This window comes from Macaca nemestrina, chromosome 10, assembly GCF_043159975.1.
Source record: "Macaca nemestrina isolate mMacNem1 chromosome 10, mMacNem.hap1, whole genome shotgun sequence".
In the NCBI taxonomy this organism is placed as follows: domain Eukaryota; kingdom Metazoa; phylum Chordata; class Mammalia; order Primates; family Cercopithecidae; genus Macaca; species Macaca nemestrina.
In genome coordinates, this window is record NC_092134.1 from 94,515,572 (window position 1) to 94,527,655 (window position 12,084).

Consider the following 12,084-nt stretch of genomic DNA (forward strand, 5'->3'; position numbering starts at 1 on the left):
TCCCTTTCTCTCTGTCTCATTCCCTTTCACTATTATCATTTTATGTCCTCCCTCTTTGCACTTGTTTTCCTTGTTTTACGGCCATTTTGCTGATCATCAGCAGATCCTCCAGAAGGTAGGCAGGGGAAGGGAGAGGAAATTAATTTCATTTCCAGTATCAAAAGACCTTACAGGTTTGCATGGGACAATAATAAGTGTTTATTTATTTTTTTCTCCTTCAGATCAAGTCTGTTGTACAAATTTGCCATATTTAACCTTAAACTCTTTTAAAGTTGATTTTGTATTTCAAAATTTGAATAGATTAATTTGAATAGAGAAATAAATACCATGGCTGTATGTTTCTGATATCTATAAGTTTCTGTTATCTTTGGTAGTTTATATAAAATATTAATCCTAATATTCTGAATATTTAAGAACATTTTAAAGTAATTAATAAAACACTATGTTTAATATTGAGATTCCTTTTTCTCAAAAGACTGAATAACCAATGGCATAAAAATACATAAGAATCAAAAAAAGACATCCTGATCTCCAGGAAATAACTGTGCAATACATAAGTCACTGGGGCAAATATTTACTGAGTATTTTATGATAGTATAACCTTTGATATGACAGAATTGTGTTGGATGTTACATTTAATATTAATGTAACATAAGGGAAACATTTAATAGATTATTAGGATAAAGCTTGTAATCTGAAGGAAATAAACCTTTGGAGACACAGTATTACATATCTGAGGGTACAGTTTAGTTTTTTCTTAAGATTTGTCATTAAATGCACATTGAAAATAGTTCTTAGGCTGTTAACATGAATTGTTTTCTTACAACCAGCTTTTTGACCTATACATACATATATATTTTCTGTTTGAGAATTAACAGTAGCAACCTATTATTCTTTAGAATCATACCTTTACAATATTTGAAATCATATTTTTAAATTTGATGGCTTCAGTTCATATCTATGAACCTTAAGGCATCAAAATTTCAAAATGGCAGATTCAGACTTTTGAGCAGATCTTGCTCCAGTTTCAGTTTTAATCTGGTTAAATTGTTAGATTATAAATTACTGAGCATTGGTTTCAATAATCTCAAATTCACACATGTATGCAAATCATGGCATCAGATTTCATAATTATATATCCAAAGATAATAATTCCTTATGTTGTTTATAGGGATAAGAAACTCCTATCACTTTTGTGATCATTATACCCAGACCCTAAAAATAAATGTTTTTTCTCCCCAACTCTAAATTTACCTCCTTTAAATTTCCATTCGTTAGTCTTCATCAGCCCTTTTTTCCCTTACCAGAATTAATTTTATGTATCTTTTTGTTTATATATGACAGCTCTTCAAATATTCAGCGCTTTTAAATTATGCTATTGTATATACACCTCTCTCCAGTAAATGTTATTTTATCAGCTCAATAGTTTCATCATCTGTTCCTTATGTAATATAGTCTACAGATCCTTCATTCTGCTTCTACTGTTTTATAAAGGCTCCAATTTTTCAATGTTCTTCTTAAAATGGGACATCTAAAACTACACCTCATTCCATATATGGCCTACATAGAATGCAGTAAGTCTATCGCTATCTTTCTCCTGAAATATTTATTTCTATTAAACAAATCATTGATAGTGAGTAGGCATATAAAATAAATGAATTTTGTTTCAGTGATTTTGTTCAGGCAATATAATGTCCAGCTCTTTAATATGTCCCTTTAATAAGCGTGCCACTTCTCCCTAGGGCTAGGGAAAGATTGACTAGATACTAAAGATCTTCCAGATCAGCCGTGACTTTGACTCGTTAGGTGTGACTCTTCAACTACCTGTGGAAATACTTTACTCTGACAGTTCCATACTTATTCACACTGTCCACAAGTCAACATATATTGTGAATATGACATTCCCTTAAATTGGTATCTATTAACCCTACAAAAAACTTTCCCCATGAGATTGATGAGCCCATGTTATCTTTTGTTGGTGAGCATTTATTTTTAAGTGGATAGTGATTTGCTTAATGTATTCCTCTGTGAGACGCAACAAGAAGTTGAGTTTCTGAATTCCACGTTTTTCCTGCTTTTTGGAAGATCAGGTCTACATGTTTTGTCCCCTTTTTTGATCTTTGTGATTTCTTAGAGTACTGACAAGGATTTTGCCTACACAATGGCATATACTTTCAAAATCCTGTGATATAATGATTTAAAAACAGAAATACCTGAATTTATTGAATAAATCTCCATCGTCAGCTCTAACTTATCTTGGGCTCATGTTTCTTAATCATTTCTGCCCTCTTGCATCTTGAAGATTCTTCTCTTTCATTAAGAAGACGGAAACAAAACAGTTTTCCTTTATCCCTGTATTTGTCCTAATATTATGCCATTTGTCTTACATAATGGACATAATTCAGCATAATTTGAAACATATAATGCTTTGAGCGAAGGTACGTTAGACTGTTTGTCATGTCTTAAATCATCTTTAGCCTCCCCAACACCATTATTTTAATTCAGACCCCATCTTAAACTCCTTTGGGAGAGGGACAATGTTTTGATAATCTTTATATTTCCATAGTACATAGCCCAGTGCCATAAAGCAGAAACTACAGAAATATCTAAGTTATGAGAAAGTTCCCTAAAGAGCTTCATTGTTTTTAATTTTTAATTTTTAATTTTTGCAGGTACATAGTAGATATATATTTATGGGGTACATGAGACATTTGGGTACAGGCATACAATGCACAATAATCATATCGTGGAGAATGGGGTAGCCATCCCCTCAAGCAATTATCCTTTGTGTTACAAACAATCCAATTACACTCTTTTGAGTAGTTTTAAAATGTACAATTATTATCAACTATAGTCACCTTGTGGGCTATCAAATAGTAGGTCTTACTTATTCTTTCTATTATTTTTGTACCCCTTAAACATCCCCACCTCTCCCAACCCCGACTACCCTACCCAGCCTCTGGTAACCATCCTTCTACTCTCTATGTCCATGAGTTCAATTGTTTGATTTTTAGATCCTATAAATAAGTGAGAATATCCAATGATATCCTCTTTCTGTGCCTGGCTTATTTTACTTAACATAATGGTCTCCAGTTCTATCTATGTTGTTGCAAATGATATGATCTCATTCTTTTTTAATGGTTGAATAGTACTCCATTGTGTGTATGTACCACATTTTCTTTATCCATTCACTGTTAAGTTCTCATTCTTTTAAAATTTTCTTCGAGATTGTCAGTTTTTTCTTTAAGTTTTTGATATTTTTGACCCATTGTCCCTTTAGAATTTCTGTTCATTCAATTATTCTTATCTTCGATTTTTGTTTGAAATCTGCTTTCTTAGTATTTTAGGTGGCATATAAGTTACACTTTCTCCAGCATGTTCCTTTACACCCCAGCTTGACATAGAATTATGTTTTCCTGTTATTTGACATTTCTGCTTCTTCCTTATTTGTCAGAATTCAGTACACTCAAATAATTCCCAAATGTGGTTTCATTAAACCTTGGAGAGATGAAATTGTTAATAAGAAAATCTAGATGTATTATAGTTTTTGCTCTTTGCAGAATGTAGCTGTTAGCAGATGCCTGATTAGTTGATATACTCCATCACTGTTACTATTTCACACTTTGTCCTTTTGCTTAAAAGACAGCAGTCTGGATTTTGTTACTATTTACTTATAAAGACTTCTTAAAGTTAGGGGAAAAAAAACAAAACTAGTCTCATGATATAGTCTCATGATATTTAAGTGAGTCTTGGTTTGTTTGTTTTTTCCCCACCTTAGGGGCATAATCAACCCATTTCCAGCTTCAAAAGGAATCAGAGCTTTTCCACTTCAGTGTATTCACATAGCTGAAGGACATACAAAAGCTGTGCTCTGTGTGGATTCTACTGATGATCTCCTCTTCACTGGATCGAAAGGTGCCAGTAATTATCTAATGTAGATATTTAATAGCTTTAAAAAAAATTACATTTTTAACATGCTCTAGAAAGCTGTCTATTTAAGACCAGAAAGAATCAGATAATCTGGTTCAACTCCTGAATGTAAAACATGTAAAATTATTGCATAGTTGAGCAGCAAGTAAAACCTCTGTTGAAGTTTTGTAAATACACTGGTGACAGAATACATCTCTCTACAGTATTTGGGCATGTACTGCATATAGGGTCCTGAATTTTGAAATGCAGGTTATATAAAAATCTATAAAAGGCTATTTAAATGTACAATATGGGAAAGAGAATAAGATGCGTAGCAACCACTATTTCTGCAACACTTACTACATATCAGGGGCTATGCTAGGCAGTATGCTAATACTAATATATCTCACTTAATTCTCACAACAATCTCAATGAGATACATATTGCATCCTCATTTTGTAGACAAAGAAACTCAGGCTTCAAGTGAATAAATACTTTTCTCAGGTAAATTTAGCTAGTAAGTGGAAGAACCAGGATTAGAAACCTCGGTATACCCTTCTCCAATCCTGCACTCTTAACCCCTTTGGTACAATTGCAAGTAACTGGAAACCAGCTATAAATGCTTTGAAGAATTCTAGACTAAGAGTTTTGGGGTTCTGGAAAAGGAAGAAATTATGCCCAGCTATGAGAAACAAGGAAGGCTTTGACAAGGAGTCATTTAGGATGTACTTTATAGGATGGTTTGGATATTGACAGAAATGAATAATCAAGATTACAGAATAACATAAGCAGAGACATGAAGATCAAAGTGGAGCATGTTTGGAAACTAATTCTACTTGGGTTGAAAAATAGAATGTGTATAAGAGAAGTGCTGGTCATTGAGGCTAGAAAGGTGAAAAGCAAGCATATACAGGAATTCAGGGAGCTCATAAAAGTTTTTAGCATTTAGGGATAGTCCAAGATTCACTTTAATCAACAAATATTTATTTCTCATTGTCTATGAGGGAAGTATAAGATCCCAGCTAGAACTTATGAATTTAAGGTAAAAGAAATTCCCTAATTAAAAAAAAAAAGTTCTTTGAAAATACTGTATTTTTCTAATGATTCAAATTAAATGTATCTCTCCAGTATAACTAGATATTCAACATATCAGAAAAAGAACAAGAATAGTTTTGTGATTATGTTTTTGGGTCAAACATAAAATTTATATAGTCATTGACCCTTGGGGGGAAAAATGTGTGTATATTTACTAGTGTAGAATGTTGTGAGGAGGTGGGTATATGATCAGAGGAGAATGTTTTGAAGAGGCTGATCTGAGACTGCCACTCTAAATTCAGGGGCAATTTGAAGCAAGACTCTTTTGTTATGACCATTTCAAAATTTTTCATAAATATTTTTTCAATACCACATGATACATACACCAGACATCCTAGACTTTTATCTGATCCTTTATACATACCTTGTCTTTGAGCCTGTTGCAGAGGGTCAAGGATGACGTTAGGATCCTTGTTGTATGTTAATTACTATTTTCGTTTCCTTCCCATAGAAGAGAAATTGTTTAAATAATTTTTATTATTAATAGAACCTAAAGTAGTTCATATTAACAGTGTTTTTTTTATTATTATTTGTTTGTTTTAGATCGTACTTGCAAAGTATGGAATCTGGTGACTGGGCAGGAAATAATGTCACTAGGGGGTCATCCCAACAATGTTGTGTCTGTAAAATACTGTAATTATACCAGTTTGGTCTTCACTGTTTCAACATCTTATATTAAGGTGTGGGATATCAGAGATTCAGCAAAGTGCATTCGGACACTGACGTAAGTAACTTGAAGACAAATAGCATAAAGGAGGAATATCTCTTCTTCTTCTTTTTTTTTTTTTTTTTACAAAATATAAGAAAAGAGAGGACTATAAATGCATTTTAATTTTTGTATACCTGTTCACTTCCTAGAGGATATTAAAAGTGTTCACAATGAAAAGCACAGATAAAATAAGAGGGGGAAAAATTTGACAAATGAAGTATAAGAGCCTGGTATTAAACAGAAAGGGATAAGCCATATTTGATCGGTGACTAAGTATACATTTCATGTTTTCTCCCTCCCAAATATAAGGTATTACATTTTAATACTATTTCTTATTTGATAGAGTTCAATGTTTTATATTACTTGCTTCAAATAACTACCATTCCTTGGGAAATGGCTGAAATCACCATGGTAGGTAGTGAAGAAGTACTTATAACCTTTAATTAACAGAGATTGAAAAGCTGAGAGTGTTTTTTAAGGACTGAGACTGCTTTGGTGTGGGTGCAAATTTCATAACTCTAGGTGATGTTGGATAATTGGAGGACGAATTTGTTTTTTCTGTGCTCATTATCATATTTGTCTTTAGAAGTGTAGAACAAGTGATTCTTTTTGCTGTGATATTGATGAATTATTTTAATAATCAAAATTGATGTAAACTCGGTAATCATTTAAATGAGAGAAGAGAGCATAAGAAAGGTTAATTTTTACTAATTTGTAGAGATAGTACAGACTATTTATAGTGCTGTTTTGTAATTTGAGAACATTATTCTTTGTACTGAATACAAGTCTTGAAAATCTTGTAGAAAAATATTACTATTATATCGTATATTAAGATATAACATATCTTATGGTAGAAATTTACCAATTCAAATTGACTCACTAAAGTCAAATTTGAAAAGATTGATTATGGCTTAATATTCTAGAAGTTAGCTAAAAAAATGTTTCAAAATTTAAAAAAAATTTCACCTAGAATTTATCTGAAGAAACAGGCATACGCTATATTTAAGGCTTTAGATACTCCATCTGTGATTCAGTTAAAGTAAATGAAAACTGCAAATAATTCAAAAGGTCTCCATTGTCTTTAATCCAGAAAGGCAATTCTTATACACAAAAGAGTATTGGTAAGCCTGGCCCTCAGGTGGAGGGGGGTGGTGCTTCTGGAAGCTGTAGGAAAATAAATTACTTTTGTGGCAACGTATCATTTGTTGATTTTTTTTTTTTTTTTTTTTTTTGAGATGGAGTCTTGCTCTGTCATCCAAGGTGGAGTGCAGTGGTGCATTCTTGGCTCACTGCCACTCCCACCTCCCAGGTTCAAGTGATTCTCCTGCCTCAGCCTCCCGAGTAGCTGGGACTACAGGCATGCACCACCACCCCCAGCTAATTTTTTGTATTTTTAGTATAGACGGGGTTTCATCATGTTGGCCAGGCTGGTCTCAAACTCCTGACCTCAGGTGATCCACCTGCCTTGGCCTCCAAGTGCTGAGATTACAGGCGTGAGCCACTACACCCAGCCATTTGTTGATTTTTTTTTTTTTATCTTTTCTGAAAGATGTTTTAGTGCCTCCTAACTTAGGGCCTGGAATTACTAGTATACCAAGTAAGAATTTTAAATCATGTAATCTTATTTTATTCATTCATCTCTTCACTTACCAAATATTTATTTATATGTGCCAACTCTGTGTTAGGTGCTGTGCTAGGTACTATGCGTACAGTGACAAAAGGACACTGTTCTTGTTGCCTACAGCCAGTTTCCCGGGAATTCAAGGAATTCTAAGCCAAACCCAAGTCCAGGAATGTGACTTTTTTGCTTTGTTTGTATCTCTTAAGGTCTTCAGGTCAAGTTACTCTTGGAGATGCTTGTTCTGCAAGTACCAGTCGAACAGTAGCTATTCCTTCTGGAGAGAACCAGATCAATCAAATTGCCCTAAACCCAACTGGCACCTTCCTCTATGCTGCTTCTGGAAATGCTGTCAGGATGTGGGATCTTAAAAGGTAGATATTTTTAAGAAAACATACCTCTTGCCTATGGCAAATACAACTTCAGATATTAATAACATTAGTGCATGTGAAGTCCAATTTTTATGACCCCGGAAGTCAATGTAAAATCATAGGCTTTTTTTTTCAGCATATACCTCTAAATGTCTCTTGTGTCCTTATTAACAAACTGACAATTTTCTCTTTTTTTAATCTCCATTGCTTGGAAAATAAGTATGGGGGAAAAATAAAATTAAAACATTACAATTTCTTAATATTTGCCTACAAGTCATGTTGTATACTAGAAGGAGGCCAAGATTCTCATCCTAGTTTCACCAGTACTCTTGATAGAGTTATTTTTGCAACATCACTTAAATATCATATATCTTAAATGTTTTCATTGATAAAATTAAATTAACAACTTGAGCATAAAGTCCTCACAGAATTTTTGTGAATATAAAATAAAATATATGTAAACTATGAAGTATTAAGAAGATAAAATAGTTAAAAAGAAAAAAATGATAAATTAAAATTTAAGGCATTACATCTTTCATTTGATTTTTATTTCCTATGAAATGTGAGTTTTTTTCCTTTACTTGAGTATTTATGTTAGCTTGTTTTCTAGTTCTTAAAATTTTGGCAGCAAGGGAACATTCACTTATTAGTTAACAAATACTTAATCAACCCAAATATGTCAGGCATTGCACCAACAGTGTGGTGAGTACTGACAGTAAAGATAGAGCAAGACAAATGTGGCGGGTTGTGAACTCCTGGGCTCAAATGTTTCTGACACCTAAGCCTCCCAAAGTGCTGGGATTACAGGCAGGAGCCACTGTGCCCAGCCTTGATCTACCTTCTTAGAGCTCATCTTATAATGGAGGACAAAGGCCATTAAACAGGCTATTACAGGATTCTTAGTAACATTTCCGATTCAGGTAACATGGGGTGCCTCTCATCCAGAAGGGATTTGCCAATGGTAAATCAAATGGATGTTTTTTTGAAAAACTTTGAGAAAAACTAGTGTTATAATTTATAACATTTAAGGCATGTTACAGTATGACTGACAAAGTATGATAAACATAATTTATAGATAAATAGATAAGAGAAAAACCATGGTCCTAAATACTATATTATAAATAAAATGTAGAAAATTGAAAACAGTACTTTTTTAAGAAAATAAGAAAAGAGGTGAGGACTTGGCTTATTCTTGAAGATACTGAATTTGACTCATAGTAAGAGCACCATAGAAGAAATAGTCAAAATTATGACACAAGGCAGAAAAGATACCAGCTTTTCAAAATCTTTGCACTTTTTAATTTGCTGGTTGATTTCAGTAAGATATTACTAATTAAATGTAGATCTTAACAAAGGAACTAAAAGAATATTTTTCAAGAAACTGTAATATCTTAAAAGCTAGATACATGTCTTTATTCCAGCAGCTTGATTTGAGGTAGGACTGTGAAACAAAGGTTCATTCTTACCCTCTGACAACTGACATTACTCAGTTTTCTACCAGCCACATAGCTGGTCATTTTCATATCTTTATAATAATTGATGAAATTATTTTGACCACTTATTTTCTGATGTACACATCCACACATATATGTGTGTATATAGATATATGTATGTATATATGTGCATATATGATGTACATGCACTTACATGTATTTGTGAAAATGTGTGTGTAATAAAATAATTTTACTTTCTCAGTATTGTTACTGATTTTGTAATTACATCAGTGATATTATCATTTTATTTGAAATTCAAATTGGACCTAATCAGTCCTATTCAGACATTTAGCAGATTAATGTTTAGGTGGATTTAGGTTGGAGTTAAAATTAATCATTTTTTAGACTTCTGCTGCTTTTTTGCTTGCCTAAATGACATTAGTCAGCTTTAGAATAACTTATTTATGACTCTCCCATTTGCATCATAGATTATATTAGTTTTGACTAATTTGAACAGAGTTTCGTAGATGTGGAGCTAAAATAAAAAAAGCTGGTGATGCTGTATGTTTATTGCAGCACTATTCACAATAGCAAAGACTTGGAATCAACCCAAATGTCCATCAGTGATAGACTGGATTAAGAAAATGTGGCACATATACACTATGGAATACCATGCAGCCATAAAAGAGGATGGATTCATGTCCTTTGTAGGGACATGGATGCAGCTGGAAACCATCATTCTCAACAAACTATTGCAAGGACAGAAAACCAAACACCACATGTTCTCACTCATAAGTGGGAACTGAACAATGAGAACACTTGGACACAGGAAGGGGAATATCACACACCGGGGCCTGTTGAGGGGTAGGGGGTAGGGGGAGGGATAGCATTAGGAGATACACCTAATGTAAATGTCAAGTTAATGGATGCAGCACACCAACATGACACATGTATACATATGTAACAAACGTGCACATTGTGCACATGTACCCTAGAACTGAAAGTACAATAAACAAAAAAAAGAAAGAAAGAAAGAAAAAAAAAGCTGGTGATGCACACCTCTAAGTCCCAGCTACTGGGGAAGCTGAGGTGGGAGGAGGATTGCTTGAGGCCAGGAGATTGAGACTGCAGTGCGCCATGATCATGCCTGTGAATAGCCACCGCACTTCAGCCTGGCAACATAACGGAACCCGATCTTTTTTTTTTTCTTGAGATGGATTCTTGCTCTGTCACCCAGGCTGGAGTGCAGTGGCGCGATCTCAGCTCACTGCAACCTCCCCCTCCCAGGTTCAAGCGATTCTCCTGCCTCAGCCTCCTAAGTAGTTGGGATTACAGGCACCCGCCACCACATCAGCTAATTTTTGTATTTTTAGTAGAGACAGGGTTTCACCATGTTGGCCAGGCTGGTCTCAAACTCCTGGCCTCAGGTGGTCTGCCCGCCTTGGCCTCCCAAAGTGCTGGGATTACAGGCATAAGCCACCGCACCCAGCCCAAGACCCCATCTCTAAACATATAAAAAGAAAAAAAAGTGAACTATTTTATGAAAGAATGTAGATTGTCTATGTTGAGGCTTAGTCCCATAAGAAATATTTTTAAATAAGACCATTTTTCTTTATTTTTAAAGGTTTCAGTCTACAGGAAAGTTAACAGGACACCTAGGCCCTGTTATGTGCCTTACTGTGGATCAGATTTCCAATGGACAAGATCTAATCATCACTGGCTCCAAGGATCATTACATCAAAGTATGTATAAGAGACTTTCTGAATTATATTTGTCTATTAAGTGATAATTTTGAAGTATTCAGATTCATCTAGGTCCTCTTTCTCTTAATTTTCTTTTTTCCTTTCTAGTCTTTGCTTTTTCTTTTTAATCTTTTCCTCAGTCATAGTTAGTGGTTTTATCATCTTATTATTCAATCATGTGTTCTCATTTTTCATAGAAGAAAGGTTGGAAACAATTTTAAAGCTCTTTTAGCTCAGTCTTCCAACTCATACATGAGTCTTATTGTCAAGATCTTTTATCTTGAAAATATTACGATCTTCAGAATTTTTTGAAATTAGCAGGTAAGGTAAGGAAAGATGCATAGTTTGATTCTAAAAATGTTAAATTTAAATGCTAAATGAAATACTAATAAAGGAAATTCACATGGCTAGAAGGCCATTAGAAATTCAAGTCTAGAGTTTAAGTTGTGACTAGAGATGTAGGTTTGGGAGCCATTCAAAGAGAACCAGATGTTCGAGGAGTCAAGAGTTGATGATGTGGCCAAGGTGGAGAGAAGTTGACTGGGAACTCAGCCTTGGGGAATATCTGTGAGAACCAATAGGAAGAAGGTAAGAAAGAGAGGTAGGAAGAATGTAAGTACTCATTCTAGAAACTTTGATTAAGATATGAGAAATGGGTTAATGACTTCAAAATAGAATAGTTAAGAAAGGAAGATTTTATATCCTAGAGACATGAACATATTTATGTACTTAGGAATTGGGCTTAGTGGAGAGGGAATGAGTGAGGAGAAAACTGAAGTGGTGGCAATTGATGAAGGTGGTAGGGGGAGTTAGATCATAGATGTGAACATTGAAGATAAGTAAGTATACTTTAGCTTCTGATAAAGAAGGGAAGGGTAAGAAGAAGTTTAAAGATAAAAAGAAACCTTTAGAATGGAAGAGAGTGTCTAAAAAGTTTATTTTTTATTACACTAGCCTTTTCAGGAAGGCACAAGATTATGGGCCAAGAGAGATGAGGGCAACTGAGGAAGGTGAAAAGGTTTTGAACAGCAGCTTTGGGGAATTGGAGATGACCTCCGGGACTGCAAAGTTACCTAATAGTCATTAAATAATAACTATATTTTTTATTGAATTTCACCTGGATTTATATGTAATATTTTTATTATTAAACATATCATTTGTGCAGTTATACATAAAAAAATATGGTTTCCTTTCTTTTTTTTTTCAT

General features: G+C 34.0%; 1 protein-coding gene across 17 annotated transcripts in view; it reads left to right on the forward strand.

Annotated features, from left to right (window-relative positions):
* The window catches only part of LOC105470146 (kinesin family member 21A), a 159,155-nt gene that overhangs the window by 130,239 nt on the left and 16,832 nt on the right, over positions 1–12,084 (forward strand). For 7 of the 17 annotated variants that reach the window (XM_071071875.1, XM_071071879.1, XM_071071885.1 and 4 more), the window contains 4 exons: positions 3,779–3,915; positions 5,548–5,728; positions 7,541–7,705; positions 10,760–10,877. In XM_071071875.1, the coding sequence (XP_070927976.1) occupies positions 3,779–3,915; positions 5,548–5,728; positions 7,541–7,705; positions 10,760–10,877 (601 nt within the window). Of the gene's footprint in view, positions 1–100; positions 116–3,778; positions 3,916–5,547; positions 5,729–7,540; positions 7,706–10,759; positions 10,878–12,084 lie in introns of all 17 variants that reach the window. The other 10 variants (XM_024789242.2, XM_071071883.1, XM_071071876.1 and 7 more) reach the window with 2 other exon arrangements.